Source organism: Solanum stenotomum, chromosome 1 (assembly GCF_019186545.1).
Source record: "Solanum stenotomum isolate F172 chromosome 1, ASM1918654v1, whole genome shotgun sequence".
In the NCBI taxonomy this organism is placed as follows: Eukaryota; Viridiplantae; Streptophyta; class Magnoliopsida; order Solanales; family Solanaceae; genus Solanum; species Solanum stenotomum.
In genome coordinates, this window is record NC_064282.1 from 20098748 (window position 1) to 20121356 (window position 22609).

The window sequence follows — 22609 nt, forward strand, 5'->3', positions numbered from 1 at the left end:
GAAACGGGACCTATAAGTTGATGCATTCCACAAATTAGCACGCGTAGATCTTCAATTTAGATATGGTTGAAAAGTATACCTCTCGATGAGACTTCACAATATCTTGAAAGGTTTTTTAGTGAGTAAGTTTTCAATCCCAGTCCCCAGAGGGATTCATCAAGAGGAAACAGAAATTCTACTCTGGAACTTTTATAGACTGAAATAAAGGGAAAAAATATGTTAGGGAACATTAATTTCTTCTGAAGAACCGAATTTTGAATAACATCCCCGATAAACTAATGTGCCACTATCTTCAATCAATGCAGAGAGACTTCCTAATGCTTTGTATATGTCCATTGCTCTAGGATTGCATCTGTCATTTGAAACAAACTGAGAAATACAACCATTTATCTCAATCCAGCTACACGCCAATTCTTTCTTCAAATCATACTTTTTAAGTAGTGCTCTCACACGAGCTGCATCTTTCCACATTCCTCTTGAAGAATACATATTTGATAAAAGCACACACATTCCAATATTAGAAGGCTGAAGGCTTAGAAGTTTCTGTTCTACTAGATCACTTAAATCAAAATTTTCATGGACTCTACAACAACTAAGTAATGTCTCCCGAGCATGAGCAGGGAGATCAAGAGGAATTTGCTTGACTAGTTCAAAGGCTTCAGTTAGCATCCCTGATCTCCCAAGAAGATCAACCATGCAGTTATAGTGCTCAGCCTTTGGAATTATACTCCACCTTTTCTCCATTGATACAAAGTAGCTCCAACCCTCGTCCACTAATCCAGAATGAGCACAAGCGGTTAGGACACCAAGAAAAGTTACATGGTCTGGTTCATATCCAGCTTGAATCATACAAGGAAAAAGATCAAGGGCTTCTTTAGCCGAACCATGACATGCTTGTGCTACAATCATGGCATTCCATGATACTGTGTCTAGTTTTTTCATACTTCTGAAAAGTGAGGAAGCTTCGTATATAAACCCACACCCAGAGTACATGCATATGAATGCACTTATAATCATCGTATCATTTTCAAAGCCACTCTTAGTTACACTGGCATGCAAAGCTCTTCCCCAACCATACAAAGCAAGAACTCCACATAACGAGACCACATTGGAAAATGTGGTCTGATCTGGCCTGTAATTGTTTTGCAACATCCGGATATATAAAACCAAAGCTTCCTCATTTTGATATCCTGAAATGATAGTGTTCCACGAGGTTTCATCTTTTCTAGGCATCTGCTCAAACAACTCTCGAGCACTAGTTATATCGTCTTGTTGAATGAAACCCCACAACATCGAATTCCATGATACTGTGTTCCTCCATGGCATCGTATGAAACAGGTGTAGAGCATCTTGCAGTCTTCCATGTTGCAGATAACCACTTAGCATTGAATTCCATGCAATATTATCCTTTTGAGGCATTACAGCAAAAAGTTTTCCTGCCTCCTCCACGTTGTTATTTTCACAATACCCTTTAATCATAGCAGTCCAAGCCACGACATCCTTGTCAGGCATGTCCTCAAACAACCTTCTAGCTTTTTCCACCTCCCTGGCTCTTAAAAAACACGTAATCATACTAGTCCAAGATGCCACATCACACCTAGCCATTCTCATAAATAACTTATACGAATCCTCAGTCCGCCCCATTTCAGCATAACCTGCTAACATAACATTACAAAGTGTCACACTTTTCACTGGTGCTTCACTAAACAACCTCTCAGCTTCAATCACATCCCCATACTTGAAGTATCCTTCAATCATAATCCCATAGGATACATCATTCTTAATCCGCATTGCATCAAACAACGCTCTACCTTCCTCTATCCTCCCATTGCTCACGTACCCCGAGATCATTGAATTCCAGCAAACCACATTCTTATCATCCATTCCATCAAACATCCGCCGTGCCACTTGTAAATTCCCATTCTTTGCATACCCACTTAACAAGGCTGTCCAAGAAACAACATTTCTACTCGGCATTGTGTCAAACACTTGTTGAGCATCACGGAGCATCCCATTTCTTACATACCCAGAAATCATACAGTTCCAAGTTACTACATTCCTCTGAGGCATTTCATCAAACAACTTGCGTGCCCCCTCAACATCACCTTTCTTGAAAGAACTAGTAATTTTTGAGTTCCAATGGTACAATGAGTTTGCAATTGAACCCACATATCGAATCCAAAAACAAGAATTTGCGTTCCTAAAGCAAATATGTGAAGCCCATTTGAGCCGTATATACATAATAATACTACTTAATTAGTAAAGGTTGATTTCAACAGGGGAAAAAAAATGAAAGAGTAATAATTTGGAAAAGTATTCAAACGCCCGTCCCACGTGACAATTCGCATCATGACATAGTATATGTATTAACGATATCGTACTATATATATATAATTTTCAATTATATAAAACTAGTAAAGTTACACATGCCTTTGTGCAAAAATTTAATATCACGGAATTTATAAATTAATATTTAAAAATTAAAGCATATCAGTCACTAATACCTACAAGATTACGTAATAACGAACATTAATAATTTTATAATTTATCATTTTGCTTCAAGAAAGTGTTACTATTTGATATTTTTTGGGATCAAATGAACATCAACCAGATATATTAATTTTTTAATAAATAAATAATCGTTGGTGTAGGGATAAATAAATTTAAAAGGCTGAAAAAAGTGAATAAATATTCTAATTTTAACGTGTAGAAAGTTCAGCCCTACTTTTTGCTTTACATATAGCATTTTAAAGTTCCCCATTAAAATTATCATAAGAAATTATTAAAATGGAAAATTAAAGGAAAAATGTATCATATTGGACAACAATTCAAATTATCATATATATTTGAAAGAGAAAAATATTACACAAAACAATTCAATTTGTTTGGGTGCTTTTTAAAATTCGGCATACCAGAGTGATAGAGTTCAGTTTGATACTACACTTTTATTCTAATCGCAGTGTCGAAAAACACATCTATTACTTCAAGAAAATTATTTACAACTTGCAGTAAACTTGAGAATCTATCAATACTTCATATTAAATATGAGCAATTAGTTTATTTTGTAGTTATCTATGTCTTTAAGATTAAAAGCAACTTCAATCTAGTCATATTCCTCTATATGTCATCCGGTACAACATCTTTAAAGTCCTGTCAAATGCTTATTAATTAATTCTTGTCTTTCTTTTTCTGGTTCACTTCACACATCAAGGTACGATAAGGTTTTTTAAGGTCTTTATGTTCTTACAAAAGGCATACCAAATTTGAATTTTGTTTTCAAGAGATGGTAGTATAGATCTTTAAGGGATTTTTTTATTGTACCTTCAATAATTGCAGTTGAGAAAATTGTGTGAATACTCAATTAATGTATGTTATTTAATCCATACTAACAAATACTTATAACAATAACTTTGTAGAAACATAAACAATAAAGGAGAAAATGGTCAAAAGCCCCCCTAACCTATAGCCGGATTCCCAACTACACACTCATACTTTACGGGGGTCCTATCACCCCCCTGAACATTTTTTTTACTAATTTTCTCACCCTTATTTGCTGATATGTTCACATAAATCAGATATAATTAAATGTTTGTTTACACGCACTGCCACATAATGACTGGACCCCAGAACCCACGAATTTTCTTTAATCTTTTCATTTTCCTCTTTCTTTCTCTAAACCCTAACCTTTTTTCGATCTGACCAAATTCACTCCCATTCTCTTCGATCTGAGATTTCGTTCCAATCGAAGTTTGCTGGGAAGGTTGGGGAAGGTTCGTTTAGCTTTTTTCGTTTGTTGGATCAAAGTTTTCTCTAAGTAAATGTTAGTTCTTTTAGTTCTTTACTAGCGATTTTGAACGATATTGATTATTGTGCTTGATTAGGGTTATGAAATTGACAAAAAAATGAAGAGCAATAACTGGGTTTTGGTATAATAACATTCCATTGAAGGAAATTTTTGAACCATAACTATGAAATCAGAGAAATTACATGCCCTAAATCTTCAAGCTTTTTCGAAATTGAAACTACAGTTGAATGCTTTGACAAGTAAATTCAAGTTTTAAGCTGATTTGGGAGAGAATGAAGGAATATATCGTTGGAGATTTGTCAACTATTAGAAGAATTGAGAAAAAAAGGAAGAAAAAGAGAGTTTGATTTTGGGAGAGATGAGATTATACCATTGGAGATTTAATATAGCTGATTTGGACTCACATGTGTAGTTTTCTTCATCTTTTAACGTTTTATTTTTTGTTCTTACGCGCCTAAGGGAGTTGGTCTCACCTTCTTGGACATGTCAGCAATAAGGGTGAGAAAATTAGTAAAAAAAAATGTTCAGGGGGGTAATAGGACTCTCGTAAAGTATGAGTGTGTAGTTGGGAATCCGGCTATAGGATGGGGGGCTTTTGGTCATTTTCTCAACAATAAAGTTTAAAGCATATACTCAAAAATAACAATTAATAACATAATCATAAATTAATGACTGAAAAAAAACATAGTATGATCTGTAATAATATTATAAAATAGAAAGGAAAAAATCAAGTTCACTGAATGCATAGTGTCCCCTTAAGAAAATTATTCTCCTCTAGTACCCGAGGTTCAAAGGAATAAATCCTTTCAGGATAGAACAATTCTATTCACCAGTGTATTGATACAAAAACAATGGTGTCAGTGAGCCACTTAACATAAGCAAAGTACACGAATATTTAATTGTTTAAAAGAAGAAGAATTTCAGAATTTTCGTTGTTTCAAATTCAGAGGAAATTCCTCTATTTATAGACAACAAAGGGTAGTGCCATCAAATATTTATTGTGCCTTATCGGAAATGTCACAACTCTTTGGAAAAGTTACAACCCTCCGAAAAGATCACAACATTTCATAAAAGTCACAACTCTTCATAAAAGTCACAAATTTTTATTAAAGTAACTTTTCATAAAAGTCGCAACTCTTCATGAAAGTCGCAACTTTTCATATTTTATTGAAAGCTCTAATAAATGACATTGGCCTTCAATCTATATTGTACCATCCCTAGACAAAAAAATGATTAACTCAAATCACCAAAGGTAAAGTAAGATTATCGAGAAACGGTAGACTATTGTATGCAACAATGCAAGTATACATAGGATTATAGAAGAAACATTCACAATTTCAAAATTAGAAAGAAAATTCTCAAGGCATAATTGTTATATATTCATCTGAGCCAGCTAATTCACATAATTTGGCTCAATACTTTATTTTGGTACCAGTTAGTTAAATTTAAGTTTGACCTGGTATTCCTATATGGCGATCAATTGCTTAATTAAGTTCAATGGGGGGCTGATATTTATACATATCGAAGATTTGGTGGAAGCTTAATTTGTAAGATGGTGATAACAGTTGTAAAGGTTTCTGGGAAGATGGGAAGGCTAGTTTTAGAAATAAATAAATTAAAAGATAATTCTGATTCATAATGATACCCTAGAGTTCTCTTTATTTATTTATATATATATATATATATATATATATATATATATATATATTATTTACATTTTTTATTCTTTCGATGGTTAATATTCACAAAATTGTTAATTATTCCTATCATTAGTAATTAGTAAGAAGTTATGTTAAGCTTACGATGTACTTCTAAAATGAGTCCAAAAATATTATTTTTCTTTATAAAATGACTATAAGGTACATTTTAATTTTNGACACACCTATTAAGAAAATAATTAATGATATACGTATTTTATCAAACTATCCCCTATTAAATGATGTCTTAAAAAATAATTTGGAAAATAAGTATTTAATTTTGAGGGTAAAACACAAAAAAAAAAATTACCGTCTTTCCTTGATACGTCAAAGTGACAAGTAAAAATGAAAATCTATTTTAGAAATTAGTGACAAGTAAAAGTGAACGGGAGAGTATAATTATATAAGGACCAAAATAAAATTTTACCATTAATCTATTTTTAATTTTTTTCATCTTTTGTTTTGCTTCAAAATAAAAATATATTGGATGTATTTGCATATAATTTAGGATTCTTTATTTACTGCATACCTTATATATTTTTTATTTCTTAATTTAATTTTTTAATATTTGGGGGAAAAAAAGGCTAGTCCATGGTAGAATATTCTAGAGAATTGTGAGAATTTCTCAGGTAGAACCTAGAATATCATAGATATTTCTTGAAAAGTCCTTAGAAAATTCTAGACACACAGAGAGTTCTAGAATAATGACTACTTTGTAAATATATAGGGACTGACATAATAATTATCATTTATATTGTAACCCCTAAGTTAGTATATAAATAGATAAACATCCATTCACAAATCATCCAACAAAAATCAAGTGATACAAGAACATGAGCACAAAGTTTTGGAATACCAGATGAAAACAAGAGCAAAGACGAAGTGAAACAATTCATTGGACTTATCATTCCCCACATACTGTTGTTATAAGGTAAATATTTTTCGCAAAGAATAAATTTATATTTTCGTATCATAATCTCTTATAAGTGAAATGAGCATGATTTTAATTTCTAAAAATTTTGTGTCCCACACAAGTTAAATACCATGAAGGGCAAAAGGTACCATTTTATGAGTGTATAAGTAAACATTAGCTTGCAGATATCAGTTGCAAATCAAAACAAACATGGCAGATGAAGTGAAGCTTTACAGGACATGGTCAAGTCCATATGGTTTGAGGATCGTTTGGGCGATGCATATCAAAGGGATCGAATACGAAAATGTCTTTGAAGATTTAAGCCAGAAGAGCCCTCCACTCCTCCAGTATAATCCTGTTCACAAAAAGATTCCTGTACTTGTACACAAAGGCAAGCCAATCTGTGAATCACTGGTGATTCTCGAGTATATCGATGAGACATGGAAGAAGGAAACAACTCCTTTGCTACCTCAGGATCCTTATGAGAAAGCCATGGCCCGTTTTTGGGCAAAATTTGTGGACGACAAGGTAAAATACCATTGATCTCAAATCAGAAATGCAATTTCTGTTAACTATTTTCATGTATCTATATAATTTGACTTTAGGCCACTAATTTTATTGAGTTGCACCTGTATATTAACATTTGAACAAAGTGATCAGTCAGACAATAGGCATTTTCAGTTATTGAATTTATCATTTTCGTTGATATTTATCTTTCATGATCTGCAGCTTCTGCCATCAGTATGGAGTGTTTTCACAGAAAAAGGATATGAGGCAAAAAAGGAAGCTCTTGTTCCAGCCGTGCAAAACCTAGAAATCATTGAAGAGCAATTGAAAGAGAAGAAATTTTTTGGTGGAGAAAGTATAGGATATGTGGATCTTGCACTTGGTTGGATGGCGTATCTGCTTGATGTGTTTGAGGAGGTAATCGATCTGAAGTTGTTTGATGCACACAAATTTCCGCTCTTATCAGGATGGATGAAAAACTTTTGTGATGCTCCGGCAATCAAACAACACTTGCCACCACGAGACAAACTAGTAACCAGATTCCAACTGTTTCATGAAAAATTTCAGACAGCAAATTAAATGGTGAAATTGCTGCAGAATAAGTATTACATAGTTTATGGAAATAACAACAAGCTGATTGTGGAGCTGTTTGTATGATCAAAGTACTTTTCGATATGCTTTCTGGTTATGTATCAGGAATAATAGAAGCTATATATCTTTAACTTTTATTAATAACTGAGGGAAGTGTTGTGTACTAAAGAAGAGATCGAGACTATATCAACTTTGCATTTTTACAAAGTAACGTTTACCCCTTCAAATGCTCTCCTATTCCGCTTTTTTCACATGACCTACATGATTGCTAAAGTAACAACTCTCCATATCCATGGGCAACTTTGCTTAACCTTTTTCGTTGTGCCTGATAGTGGTAAAAAAAATTGTAATGGTAAAATTATCTAAAGTGCAAATTGTAATAGTATTAGTTTTGAACGGCAATTGTAATATTAGTAAAATTGCAATTTTATACCAATAATGAATGCAACATTTCCTTGTATCTCTTTATAATTTAGAAAATAATACTCCTCGTAGCATTTTCAAAGGCAGTCTTAGTTACATTGGCATGCAAAGCTCTTTCCCGACCATACAAAGCAAAAACTCTTACGTGAGACCACATTGCTTGTAATTATTTTGCAACATCTTGACATATAAAATCGTTTTGATATCTGGAAATGATACTGTTCTACGAGGTTTCATNGAGACAAACTAGTAACCAGATTCCAACTGTTTCATGAAAAATTTCAGACAGCGAATTAAATGGTGAAATTGCTGCAGTATAAGTATTATAGTTTATGGAAATCACAACAAGCTGATTGTGGAACTGTTGGTCAAGTACTTTTGGATATGCTTTCTGGACTATGTATCAGGAATAATAGAAGCTATATATCTTTAATTTTTATTAATAACTGAGGGAAGTGTTGTGTACTAAAGAAGAGATCGAGCCTATATCAACTTTGTATTTTTACAAAGTAACGTTTACCCCTTCAAATGCTCTCCTATTTCGCTTTTTTCAAATGACCTAAATGATTGCTAAAGTAACAACTCTCCATATCCATAGGCAACTTTGCTTAACCTTTTTCGTTGTGCCTGATATTGGTAAAAAAAATTGTAATGGTAAAATTATCTAAAGTGCAAATTGTAATAGTATTAGTTTTGAACGGCAATTGTAATATTAGTAAAATTGCAATTTTATACCAATAATGAATGCAACATTTCCTTGTATCTCTTTATAATTTAGAAAATAATACTCCTCGTAGCATTTTCAAAGGCAGTCTTAGTTACATTGGCATGCAAAGCTCTTTCCCGACCATACAAAGCAAAAACTCTTATGTGAGACCACATTGCTTGTAATTATTTTGCAACATCTTGACATATAAAATCGTTTTGATATCTGGAAATGATACTGTTCTACGAGGTTTCATCTTTTCTAGGCATCTGCTCAAACAACTCTCGAGCACTAGTTATATCATCCCATTTGTTACATACCCAGAAATCATACAATTCCAAGTTACTGCATTCTTCTGAGGCATTTCATCAAACAGCTTGAAAGATCTAGTAATTTTTGAGTTCCAATTGTACAACGAGTTTGCACTTGAACTCACATATTGAATCCAAAAACAAGAATTTGCGTTCCTAAAACAAATATGTGAAGCCCATTTGAGCCGTCTATACATAACACTACTTAATTAGTAAAGGTTGATTTCAACCTGGGACAAACAGGGCCAACTCAACAAAATTGGGGCCTAAAGCAAAAACCTCAAAGAGGAACCCTAATATTTTTTTTTATTTTAATAATCATGTATATATTTATTTAAAATTTATTTTTCTAGTCTTTTTAGATGTGAAGTCATTAATTACTGTTTTCTAATCGATTTTGTTAGTAATTCTTTTTCAATTGATAATATAGCTAATGCATTCAATCTCAAATTGTTGATCTTAGATAAAATTTTATCAATTTTAATTTCGAAAAACATCTTTCGATCGAGGCAATAGTTACATGAATTGCTAACATTATTCTATAAGCAATATATGCATTAGGAAAAGAATCAAGCCTTTTTATTTGATTGATATTTATATTAAATCATTATTTTCTACTTGTATTATTTCTCTTAATAATAACTAAAACGAGAATATATACACTTACTAACTAAGAATATCAATATATTATTAAAACAAGAATATATCTACTTACTAACTAAAAATATCAATAATTACAAAAGTTCAAGAAAAAATATAAAATAAAGTTAGAATAATAAAGCATGGCTCACGAATTTGATAAGTTGATCTAACAATATTAAAATAGTGTTGCGTTCGTTCAATATAATGATTGCTTGTTGCACTTCTTAAGATTTTGAAGAAGACACTTTAAAGCAAATTTTGTTCTTTTTTAACTTGTAAGCAACAATAAATCAATTTTTTAGGAGAGAGTAACCGCCTTTGGTCCCAAATCTTTGGGGTTGCTTTTTCCAATAAACGTTGGTTACATTTCTTTATGTTATTTATACCAGTAACCGATTTATGGATTTTCTTGTTTGCACATGTGTATTGTCTAATCTACGAGAATCAAGTTTTTTCAATATTGGAATAAAAATAATAAAATAGAGAATTAAAAAGATGAATATAAGGTAAATAATAATATAAGGTCAAATTTTTTTGGAGATAATAAATAAGGAAACACAATTTACACTTAAGGAAATTATTTTCAAAAAATGTTTCATTCCCTTAGAAAAGTGGGGAAAACTAACGGTTATTTATTTTATACTTCTTACATGTTTTTTTAAATTTAAAAATACATATAAATTTAAGTAATATGTATAAGTATTTTTTTTTTTAAATTGGGGGCCCCGAAAATATGGTGCCCCAAGCAATGGCTTTAGTGGCCTAGTGGTTAAGACGATCCTGAGGACAGAAAAAGGAAAAGGTAATAATTTGGACAAGTACACACATTGCGTCCAACGTGACATTCACATGACACCGTATATTTATTAATTCTTGTGATATTTTACTATATTTGTTTAACCTTTGATTATATGAAATTTACATTTTTTATCCTGAATATTCACAAAATTGTTAATTATTCCTCTCATTTAATTAGTAAGAAGTTATGTTAAGCTTATGATGTACTTCTAAAATGAATCCAAAAAAATATATTTTTCTTTATAAAAGGACTAAAACCTACATTTATAGTTTTTAAGAAAGTTAAATATATTAAATTATACTTTCTCTATTCACTTTTATTTGTCATGGTTTGACTTGACATATTTATTGATAAAATAATTAATGATATAAGTATTTTATCAAACTATTTCCTATTAAATGATATCTAAAAAATGATTTGGGAAACAAGTATTTAATGCGGAGGGTAAAACATGAAAAAAAAATTATTGTCTTTTCTTGATATGTTAAAAGAGACAAGTAAAATTGAAAATATATTTAATGATAAGGGTAAATTAGGAACTAAATGTAATAAGTATTTTATCCATGGATTTCATAAAGTAAACAAGTATTGTTGGACATTTATTTTTAGTATAGAGGACAAATATGTTGAACGGAGGAAGTAATTATTATTTATATTTGAGAAAAGGGTCAAATACCCCCTCAACCTATTGTCCGATTCTCAACTATACACTTATACTTTACGAGGGTCCTCTATTACTCCCCTAAAGTATTTTAAACACAAATATTGATACACTTAAAACGTCACCCCCAAATCTTTGTTGCAGAGTGTAATACACACACCTATTTTTCAAAATTAAATATTTTTTAAAAAAAATCATCACCAAAATACAACAAGTTTAATGCTTTTAATTTTTTCTCCACCATTCTGTTCATCTTCCTAAATCATCCCATTTTTTCTCCATTGTTTCCAAATTTCTCATCTCCTCCAATCCACCTCCATCTCCATCACATCCATCATCTTCCGTCTTTCTTCTATCTTTTCGATCATTTATTTGCACAAAATCTAGTTGTCATTGTTGAATTCAATAAATTGACATGAATGTTGAATCTTTTTATCATGTATCTTACTGCCATTATGGTTCTCCAGTTGCTTTTTTTTTTGATGAATTTGAAGATGAAAATTTGCTTGCCCAATTTCAAATTATAATATCCACTTTCAATTCCAATAAAGAAACTCACAAATTTCAAATTTTAATACCCACTTTCAATTCCAATCAAGAAACTCGGGTTGCTACTATAATCTAAAAGATTTCTATAGCAGAAGCTGTAATATCATTTTTCAAGGTCGGATTGAAAGTATTTTCCATTAAGGTGAAAGAAATTAAAGGACTATCATTTTCTTTCTTTTGATTATGCCGTCTATTTTTAAGATTTGAAGGTGATGGTCATGAAAAAGTTCATTATGGACTAAAAGTGAAAAAAAAGAAAAAATAAAATATTGTATTACCATGGCAGCCACGGCAAAATTCAATTCCAGAGGTGTAATTTTTTAAGGAGGTAATGGTTAGAGAGAGAATATGTGATTGTAATTAGTTAAATTTATTTATTAATTATATTGAATTCAATTAAGAAATGATGGTTGTCCAATCATTTAATTATGACTAATTTATTTGCCTTACACTTGCTTCCAGGAAAGTGAACACACTTATTGTGTCGCACAACACTTAAGGATATCAATATCTCTGTTTAAAATAATTCAAGGGGGTAATAGAATCTTCGTAAAGTATTAGTGTGTAATTGAGCATTGAGTAATAGGTTGAGGGGGTATTTGACTGTTTTCTTTTTATATTTTAATCCCTAAGTTATTAGTATATAAATAGATGTGGGCACAAAGTTTTGGAGTTGCCAGATGAAAACAAGAGCAAAGTCCAAGTCAATAGAAAAGACAAAGTGAAACAATTTACTGGACTTGTCATTTCCACACACTGTTGTGATAAAGGTAATTAGTCCAAACTCCAAATCATCATTAGCTTAAAATGTAAGAAATTTATATTTGTCCTCTTATTCAGAAATTTCGATGCTTTGTAAATTGTAACGCACTGGCTGACATCAGAGTTTGGCTTGAATTTTAAAACATTCGAGGAAGAAATTTTTATTAATTTATTAAAGAGTAAAAGACACACTTTTGTGAGTGTATAAATAAACATTAGCTTGCAGATATGAGTTGCAAATTAAAACAAACATGGCAGATGAAGTGAAGCTTTACAGGACATGGTCAAGCCGATTTAGTTTGAGAATCGTTTGGGCACTACATATCAAAGGGATTGAATACGAAGCCATCTTTGAAGATTTAAGCCATAAGAGCCCTCAACTCCTCCAGTATAATCCTGTTCATAAAAAAGTTCCTGTACTTGTACACAAAGGCAAACCAATCTGTGAATCACTCGTAATTCTTGAGTATATCGATGAGACATGGAAGAAGGAAACAACTCCTTTGCTACCTCAGGATCCTTATGAGAAAGCCATGGCACGTTTTTGGGCAAAATTTGTGGATGACAAGGTAAGATACCATTGATCTCTGTTAATTTCAGAACAAGTAACTATTTTCATGTATCTATATAATTTGACTTTAGACCACTAATTTTATTGAGTCGTATTAGTACATTAACATATGTATCTATATAATTTGACTTTAGACCACTAATTTTATTGAGTTGCACCTGTATATTATCATTTGAGCAAAGTGATCAGTCGGACAATAGGTATTTTCAGTTATTGAATTGATCATTTTCGTTGATATTTGTCTTTCATGATCTGCAGCTTCTGCCATCAGTAACGAGTGTTTTCACAGAAAAAGGATATGAGGCGAAAAAGGAAGCTCTTGTTCCAGCAGTGCAAAATCTAGAACTCATTGAAGAGCAATTGAAAGGGAAGAAATTTTTTGGTGGAGAAAGTATAGGATATGTGGATCTTGTACTTGGTTGGATGGCGTATCTTCTTGATGTGTTTGAGGAGGTAATCGATCTGAAGTTGTTTGATGCACACAAATTTCCGCTCTTGTCAGGATGGATGAAAAACTTTTGTGATGCTCCGGCAATCAAACAACACTTGCCACCACGAGACAAACTAGTAACCAAATACCAACTGCTCCATGAAAAATACCAGACGACATCAAATTAAATGGTGAAAATTGCTGCAGTATGTGTCTTATAGGTTATGGAAATAACAATAAACTGATGTTTGTATGATCAAGTACTTTTGGATACTGAGGGAAGTATCGTGTACTAAAGAAGAGATCGGGCCTATATCAACTTTGCATTTTTACAAAGTAACGTTTACCCCTTCAAATGCTCTCCTATTCCACTATTTTCAAATGACCTACATGATTGCTAAAGTAACAACTCTCCATATCCTTAGGCAACTTTGCTAAACCTTTTTTCGTTGTGCCTGATATTGGAAAAAAAATTGTAATGGTAAAAAATTATCTAAAGTGCAAATTGTAATAGTAGTATTAGTTTTGAACGGCAATTGTAATATTGGAAAAATTGCAATTTTATAGCAATAATGAATGCAACATTTCCTTGTATCTCTTTATAATTTAGAAAATAATACTCCTCGTAGCATTTTCAAAGGCAGTCTTAGTTACATTGGCATGCAAAGCTCTTTCCCGACCATACAAAGCAAAAACTCTTATGTGAGACCACATTGCTTGCAATTATTTTGCAACAACTTGACATATAAAATCGTTTTGATATCTGGAAATGATACTGTTTTACGAGGTTTCATCTTTTCTAGGCATCTGCTCAAACAACTATCGAGCACTAGTTATATCATCCCATTTCTTACATACCCAGAAATCTTACAATTCCAAGTTACTGCATTCTTTTGAGGCATTTCATCAAACAGCTTGAAAGATCTAGTAATTTTTGAGTTCCAATTGTACAACGAGTTTGCACTTGAACTCACATATTGAATCCAAAAACAAGAATTTGCGTTCCTAAAACAAATATGTGAAGCCCATTTGAGCCGTCTATACATAACACTACTTAATTAGTAAAGGTTGATTTCAACCTGGGACAAACAGGGCCAACTCAACAAGATTGGAGCCTAAAGCCAAACCTCAAAGAGGAACCCTAATATTTTTTTTTTATTTTAATAATCATGTATATATTTATTTAAAATCTATTTTTCTACCCTTTTTAGATGTGAAGTCATTAATTTCTGTTTTCTAATCGATTTTTGTTAGTAATTCTTTTTCAATTGATAATATAGCTAATGCATTCAATCTCAAATTGTTGATCTTAGATAAGATTTTATCAATTTTAATTTCGAAAAACATCTTTCGATCAAGGCAATAGTTACATGAATTGTTAACATTATTCTATAAGTAATATATGCATTAGGAAAAGAATCAAGCCTTTTTATTTGATTGGTATTTATATTAAATCATTATTTTCTACTTGTATTATATCTCTTAATAATAACTAAAACGAGAATATATATACTTACTAACTAAGAATATCAATATATTATTAATACGAGAATATATCTACTTACTAACTAAAAATATCAATAATAACAGAAGTTCAAGAAAAAATATAAAATAAAGTTAGAATAATAAAGCATGGCTCACAAATTTGATAAGTTGATCTAACATTATTAAAATAGTGTTGCGTTCCTTCAATATAATGATTGCTTGTTGCACTTCTTAAGATTTTGAAGAAGACACTCTAAAGCAAATTTTGTTCTTTTTTAACTTGTAAGCAACAATAAATTAGTTTTTTAGGAGAGAGTAACCGCCTTTGGTCCCAAATCTTTGGGGTTGCTTTTTCCAATAAACGTTGGTTACATTTCTTTATGTTATTTGTACCAGTAACCGATTTATGGATTTTTCTTGTTTGCACGTGTGTATTGTCTAATCTATGAGAATCAAGTTTTTCCAATATTGGGAATAAAAATAATAAAATAGAGAATTAAAAAGATGAATATAAGGTAAATAATAATATAAGGTCAAATTTTTAGGAGATAAATAAGAAAACACAATTTCCACTTAAGGAAATTATTTTCAAAAAATGTTTCATTCCCTTAGAAAAGTGGGGAAAACTAACGGTTATTTATTTTATACTTCTTACATGTTTTTTTTAATTTAAAAATACATATAAATTTAAGTAGTATGTATAAGTATTTTTTTTTAAATTGGGGGCCCAAAAATATGGTGCCCCAAGCAATGACTTTAGTGGCCTAGTGGTTAAGACGATCCTGGGGATAGAAAAACGAAAAAGTAATAATTTGGACAAGTACACACATTGCGTCCAACGTGACAATTCACATGACACCGTATATGTATTAATTCTTGCGATATTGTACTATATTTGTTTAACCTTCGATTATATGAAATTTACATTTTTTATCCTGAATATTCACAAAATTGTTAATTATTCCTATCATTTAATTAGTCAGAAGTTATGTTTAAGCTTATGATGTACTTCTAAAATGAATCCAAAAATATATATTTTTCTTTATAAAAGGACTAAAACCTACATTTATATTTTTTAAGAAAGTTAAATATATTAAATTATACTTTCTCTATTCACTTTTATTTGTCATGGTTTGACTTGACATATTCATTGAGAAAATAATTAATGATATAAGTATTTTATCAAACTATTCCCTATTAAATGATGTCTAAAAAATGATTTGGGAAATAAGTATTTAATGCGGAGGGTAAAACATGAAAAAAAATTTATTGTCTTTTCTTGATATGTTAAAAGAGACAAGTAAAATTGAAAATATATTTAATGATAAGGGTAAATCAGGAACTAAATGTAATATTATCCATGGATTTCATAAAGTAAACAAGTATTGTTGGACATTTATTTTTAGTATAGGGGACAAATATTGTTGAACGGAGGAAGTAATTATTATTTATATTTGAGAAAACGATCAAATACCCCCTCAACCTATTATCCGATTCTCTACTACACATTTATACTTTACGGGGGTCCTATTACCCCCCTAAAGTATTTTAAACACAAATATTTATACACTTAAAACGTCACCCCCAAATCTTTGTTGCAGAGTGTAATAGAGAGAAGGCCCAAAATAGTCCCTCATCTTTGGGTTAAGACTCAAAGTCATCCTTAAGTTTTCACATGGAGCACTAATAGTCCCTCATGTTTGTAATATTGGTGCACTTTTGGTCCTCCCCTAAACTTTTGCCTATTTTTTAACATTAATTTTGTTCATAATTTTATGTAAGGAATGTCCCATCGTCTTTTTATATATTTAGTAGAAATAATAAACAGTTGGTTTAGGGGTGGTTATCCACACGAATGACTCGGCCTCGATCCCCCCTCAATGCATTCTGAGTTGAGCCTATCGCATAGGGCTTGCCTAGTGCGGTTTACATCCCCTGTGTGGTTTGCAGGCTATTACATAGTGGGGGGTTTACCCAGTGCGCACAAAGTGCTCACCCGAAGGGCAGAGGCTATGGCAGAGGTTGTAGCGGTTGCGAGTTATCCTGGGGTTCCAAAGAAAAAAAAAACTCTATGTGAGAGAATGTGAGAAGAAGAATACCTAGTTCTGTTCAGTATAAATATTACTGTAGCTAAATTAAGAACATTTTCACATATGACTTGCAAGAAAAGAAAAATTTGTACTATTGTACGTGAAATCGTCGTGATGAACCTCTCGACTTTACCTGCAGTACGATTTCTACTAAACAAAATAAGGTGTTTTTCTTCTCACAATCTCTAACATGGAGTTATTATTTCTACTAAATATATAAAATGATGATTAAACATTCCATACATAAATTATGAATAAAATCAATGTTAAAAAATAGGCAAAATTTTGAAGAAGGACCAAAAGTGCACCAATATTGCAAATATGAGAGACTATTAATGCTCCATGTGAAAACTCAAGGATGACTTTGAGCCTTAACCCAAAGATGAGGGACTATTTTGGGCCTTTTCTCGAGTGTAATACACGCATCTATTTTTCAAAATTAAAAAAATAAAATAAAAAATCATCACCAAAATACAGCAAGTTTAATGCTTTTCATTTTTTCTCCACCATTCTATTCATCTTCCTAAATCATCCTATTTTTTCTCCATTGTTTCCAAATTTCTCATCTCCTCCAATCCACCTCCATCTCCATCACACCCATCATCTTCCGTCTTTCTTCTATCTTTCGATCATTTATTTGCACAAAATCTAGTTGTCATTGTTGAATTCAATAAATTGACATGAATGTTGAATCTTTTTATCATGTATCTTACTGCCATTATGGTTCTCCAGTTGCTTTTTTTTGATGAATTTGAAGATAAAAATTTGCTTGCCCAATTTCAAATTCTAATACCCACTTTCAATTCCAATCAAGAAACTCATAAATTTCAAATTTTAATACCCACTTTCAATTCCAATCAAGAAACTCGGGTTGCTACTATAATCGAAAAGATTTCTATAGCAGAAGCTGTAATATCATGTCAATGTCGGATTGAAAGTATTTTCCATTGAGGTGAAAGAACTTAAAGGATTATCATTTTCTTTCTTTTGGTTATGCTGTCTATTTTTAAGAAAGATTTGAAGGTGATGGTCATGAAAAAGTTCATTATGGACTAAAAGTGAAAAAAATGAAAAAATAAAATATTGTATTACCATGACAGCCATGGCAAAATTCAATTGCAGAGGTGTAATTTTTTAAGGAGGTAATAGTTAGAGAGAGAATATGTGATTGTAATTAATTAAATTTATTTATTAATCATATTGAATTCAATTAAGAAATGACAGTTGTCCAATCATTTAATTATGACTAATTTATTTGCCTTACACTTGCTTCCAGGAAAGTGAACACACTTGTTGTGTCACATCAACACTTAAGGGTATCAATATCTCTGTTTAAAATAATTCAAGGGGTAATAGGATCTCCATAAAATATTAGTGTGTAGTTAAGCATTGAGTAATAGGTTGAAGAGGTATTTGATTGTTTTCTCTTTATATTTTAATCCCTAAGTTATTAGTACTCCCTCCGTCCCTTTTTAGTTGTCCACTTTAGAAATGGCACACAGATTAAGGCAACAATTATTAGCATAGTGAAGTTACAATTTTACCCTTATGACAACTTTTCACTTCAAAATTACAACCACTTATTTGAATTAAAGTGAAATAAATTGGAGGGAAACAACATACACTTTTACAATTTTCAAGAAGTGTAAATAAGGGTATAATAGGAAAAAATTTGTTGTCCTTTCTTGATTTGTCAAAATGGACAACTAAATAGGGACAACCAAAAAAGGAAATATGGACAAGTAAATAGGGACGGAGGGAGTATATAAATAGGTGTGAGCACAAAGTTTTGGAATTACCAGATGAAAACAAGAGCAAAGACCAAGTCAATAGAAAAGACAAAGTGAAACAATTTACTGGACTTGTCATTTCCACACACTGTTGTGATAAAAGGTAATTAGTCCAAACTCCAAATCATCATTAGCTTAAAATGTAAGAAATTTATATTTGTTCTCTTATTCAGAAATTTCGATGCTTTGTAAATTGTAACGCACTGGCTGACATCAGAGTTTGGCTTGAATTTTAAAACATTTGAGGAAGAAATTTTTATTAATTTATTAAAGAGTAGAAGATACACTTTTGTGAGTGTATAAATAAACATTAGCTTGCAGATATGAGTTGCAAATTAAAACAAACATGGCAGATGAAGTGAAGCTTTACAGGACATGGTCAAGCCGATTTAGTTTGAGAATCGTTTGGGCACTACATATCAAAGGGATTGAATACGAAGCCATCTTTGAAGATTTAAGCCATAAGAGCCCTCAACTCCTCCAGTATAATCCTGTTCATAAAAAAGTTCCTGTACTTGTACACAAAGGCAAACCAATTTGTGAATCACTCGTAATTCTTGAGTATATCGATGAGACATGGAAGAAGGAAACAACTCCTTTGCTACCTCAGGATCCTTATGAGAAAGCCATGGCACGTTTTTGGGCAAAATTTGTGGATGACAAGGTAAGATACCATTGATATCTGTTAATTTCAGAACAAGTAACTATTTTCATGTATCTATATAATTTGACTTTAGACCACTAATTTTATTGAGTCGTATTAGTACATTAACATATGTATCTATATAATTTGACTTTAGACCACTAATTTTATTGAGTTGCACCTGTATATTATCATTTGAGCAAAGTGATCAGTCGGACAATAGGTATTTTCAGTTATTGAATTGATCATTTTCGTTGATATTTGTCTTTCATGATCTGCAGCTTCTGCCATCAGTAACGAGTGTTTTCACAGAAAAAGGATATGAGGCGAAAAAGGAAGCTCTTGTTCCAGCAGTGCAAAATCTAGAACTCATTGAAGAGCAATTGAAAGGGAAGAAATTTTTTGGTGGAGAAAGTATAGGATATGTGGATCTTGTACTTGGTTGGATGGCGTATCTTCTTGATGTGTTTGAGGAGGTAATCGATCTGAAGTTGTTTGATGCACACAAATTTCCGCTCTTGTCAGGATGGATGAAAAACTTTTGTGATGCTCCGGCAATCAAACAACACTTGCCACCACGAGACAAACTAGTAACCAAATACCAACTGCTCCATGAAAAATACCAGACGACATCAAATTAAATGGTGAAAATTGCTGCAGTATGTGTCTTATAGGTTATGGAAATAACAATAAACTGATGTTTGTATGATCAAGTACTTTTGGATACTGAGGGAAGTATCGTGTACTAAAGAAGAGATCGGGCCTATATCAACTTTGCATTTTTACAAAGTCACGTTTACCCCTTCAAATGCTCTCCTATTCCGTTTTTTTCAAATGACATACATGATTGCTAAAGTAACAACTCTCCATACCCATAGGCAACTTTGCTACACCTTTTTCGAATTCCATGATACTGCATTCCTCCATGGCATCATATGAAACAGGTGCAGAGCATCTTGCAATCTTCCATTCTTCAGATAACCACTTAGCTTTCTCTTGTTAATATTCACAAAATTGTTAATTATTCCATCATTTAATTCGTAAGAAGTTATGTTAAAGCTTATGATGTACTTCTAAAATGAATCCAAATATAATATTTTTCTTTATAAAAGGGCTAAAACGTACATTTTTTATTTTTTTTTAAGAAGTTAAATATATTAAATCATATAACATATAATATAAGGACCAAAATAAAATTTTGCCATTAATTAAAGGGTCAAAAGTGCAATTATCCCTAATTATTAATATGCTTGAGAATTTTTTAGGAATAAATATGACGATTTGCCACGTCATCATGCCACATAAGCACCACGTAAGTTTCACATGACACAAAGTTGCGAGAGATTATATTAGAAGAAGACTAGTCCATAGTAGAAAGTTCTAGAGAAATGTGAGAATCTCATGTAGAAACTGGAATATCATAGATTTTTTACCTGAAAGGTCCTTAGAAAATTCTAGACACGTAGAGAATTCTAGTAATATGACTATTTTGTAAATATATAGAAACTTATATAATAATTATTATTTACACTTTAATCCCTAAATAGTAGTATAAATAGATGAACATCCATTTATAAATTCATATCACAAAAATCAATCAAAATTCCCTACACATTTCTTCCTAAATTCTTACACTTAGCACAAAGTTTTGGAATACAATAAAAAAGACGAAGTGAAACAATTCATTGGACTTGTCATTTCCACACATACTGTTGTGATAAAGATAATTAGTCCAAATCATCTTTAGCTTAAAATATAATAAGTTTATTTTTGTCTTCTTATTCAGATATATTTCCAGGCTTTGTAACGCAATGGCTGACATCAGAGTTTGGCTTGATATTTGAGGAAGAAAATACCAAAGACTTGAATATTTAGAGGTAGATATAAACATTATCCCTTTGTCAAAGTAAAGAGCAACGTGACTGGTCATTTGGACTTTTGCCCCTATTTTGTGTGGATTTAACTTATATTTTCTCATATGACAAATAATTTTTGGCAACAATAAATTTATATTTTCGTATCATAATCTTTTATAATTTAAAGGGTAAAAGGTACAACTTTGTGAGTATATAAATAAACATTAGCCTGCAGATATCAATTGCAAATTAAAACAAACATGGCAGATGAAGTGAAGCTTTACAGGACATGGTCAAGTCCATTTGGTTTGAGGATCGTTTGGGCGCTGCATATCAAAGGGATTGAATACGAAGCCATATTTGAAGATTTAACCCAGAAGAGCTCTGAACTCCTCCAGTATAATCCTGTTCACAAAAAGATTCCTGTACTTGTACACAAAGGCAAACCAATCTGTGAATCACTGGTGATTCTCGAGTATATCGATGAGACATGGAAGGAAACAGCTCCTTTGTTACCTCAGGATCCTTATGAGAAAGCTATGGCACGTTTTTGGGCAAAATTTGTGGATGACAAGGTAAGATACTGTTGATCTCTGTTAATTTCAAAACAAAAATACTTTGAGAAGATCTGGTAACTATCTTCATGTATCTATATAATTTGATTTTAGGCCACTAATTTTATTGAGTTATTAACACGTATCTATATAATTTGACTTTAGGCCACTAATTTTATTGAGTGATAGTACCTGTATATTAACATGTGATCAGACCAGATAGTACTGACAATAGGCATTTCCAGTTATTGAATTGATCATTTTCATTGATATTTTGTCTTTCATGATCTGCAGCTTCTGCCATCAGTATGGAGTGTTTTCACAGAAAAAGGATATGAGGCGAAAAAGGAAGCTTTTGTTCCAGCAGTGCAAAACCTAGAAATCATTGAAGAGCAATTGAAAGAGAAGAAATTTTTTGGTGGAGAAAGTATAGGATATGTGGATCTTGTACTTGGTTGGATGGCGTATCTTCTTGATGTGTTTGAGGAGGTAATCGATCTGAAGTTGTTTGATGCACACAAATTTCCACTCTTATCAGGATGGATGAAAAACTTTTCTGATGCTCCGGCAATCAAACAACACTTGCCACCACGAGACAAACTAGTAACCAAATTCCAACTGCTTCATGAAAAATTTCAGACAGCAAATTAAATGGTGAAAATTGCTGCAGTATGTGTCTTAATATAGTTTATGGAAATCACAACAAACTGATTGTGGAACTGTTTGTATGATCAAGTACTTTTGAATGGTTTTTGGATTATGTATCAAGAATAATAGAAGTTTTTCATGGCAATATATTTTTAATCTTATTAATAATGTATGAA

At 31.7% G+C, this 22609-nt stretch overlaps 2 protein-coding genes across 9 annotated transcripts; one reads left to right on the forward strand and one right to left on the reverse strand.

Moving 5' to 3' along the window:
- Nucleotides 1–163: 163 nt before the first annotated feature.
- Nucleotides 164–2277, reverse strand: LOC125851673 (pentatricopeptide repeat-containing protein At4g02750-like). Its single transcript, XM_049531447.1, has one exon. It carries the CDS (start codon nt 2239–2241, stop codon nt 220–222), a length of 2022 nt encoding a protein of 673 aa, XP_049387404.1. The 5' UTR covers nt 2242–2277; the 3' UTR covers nt 164–219.
- A 4301-nt stretch (nt 2278–6578) lies between these two features.
- Nucleotides 6579–22601, forward strand: LOC125846059 (glutathione transferase GST 23-like). 8 transcript variants are annotated; one of them, XM_049525535.1, is made up of 3 exons: nt 6614–6709; nt 12702–12935; nt 13196–13556. In XM_049525535.1, exons 1-3 carry the CDS (start codon nt 6626–6628, stop codon nt 13553–13555), a joined length of 678 nt encoding a protein of 225 aa, XP_049381492.1. In that variant the 5' UTR covers nt 6614–6625; the 3' UTR covers nt 13556. The 8 variants fall into 8 exon arrangements, with proteins under 8 accessions (XP_049381497.1, XP_049381492.1, XP_049381477.1 ...); XM_049525520.1 differs by lacking the exon at nt 6614–6709 and adding an exon at nt 22473–22601 and having other exon boundaries at nt 12563–12935; nt 13196–13588; XM_049525559.1 differs by lacking the exons at nt 6614–6709; nt 13196–13556 and adding exons at nt 21651–21806; nt 22080–22601 and having other exon boundaries at nt 12603–12776.
- Nucleotides 22602–22609: the final 8 nt, after the last annotated feature.

What these genes read in the sequence shown, in the direction of transcription:
- LOC125851673 (XM_049531447.1), bottom strand. Translation starts at nt 2,241, where the DNA reads ATGTATATACGGCTCAAATGGGCTTCACATATTTGCTTTAGGAACGCA.
- LOC125846059 (XM_049525535.1), top strand. Translation starts at nt 6,626, where the DNA reads ATGGCAGATGAAGTGAAGCTTTACAGGACATGGTCAAGTCCATATGGT. An exon ending in CGATGCATATCAAAGGGATC is followed by an intron (nt 6,710 to 12,701) that starts GAATACGAAAAT and finishes ATCAAAGGGATT; the next exon opens with GAATACGAAGCCATCTTTGA. An exon ending in CAAAATTTGTGGATGACAAG is followed by an intron (nt 12,936 to 13,195) that starts GTAAGATACCAT and finishes CATGATCTGCAG; the next exon opens with CTTCTGCCATCAGTAACGAG.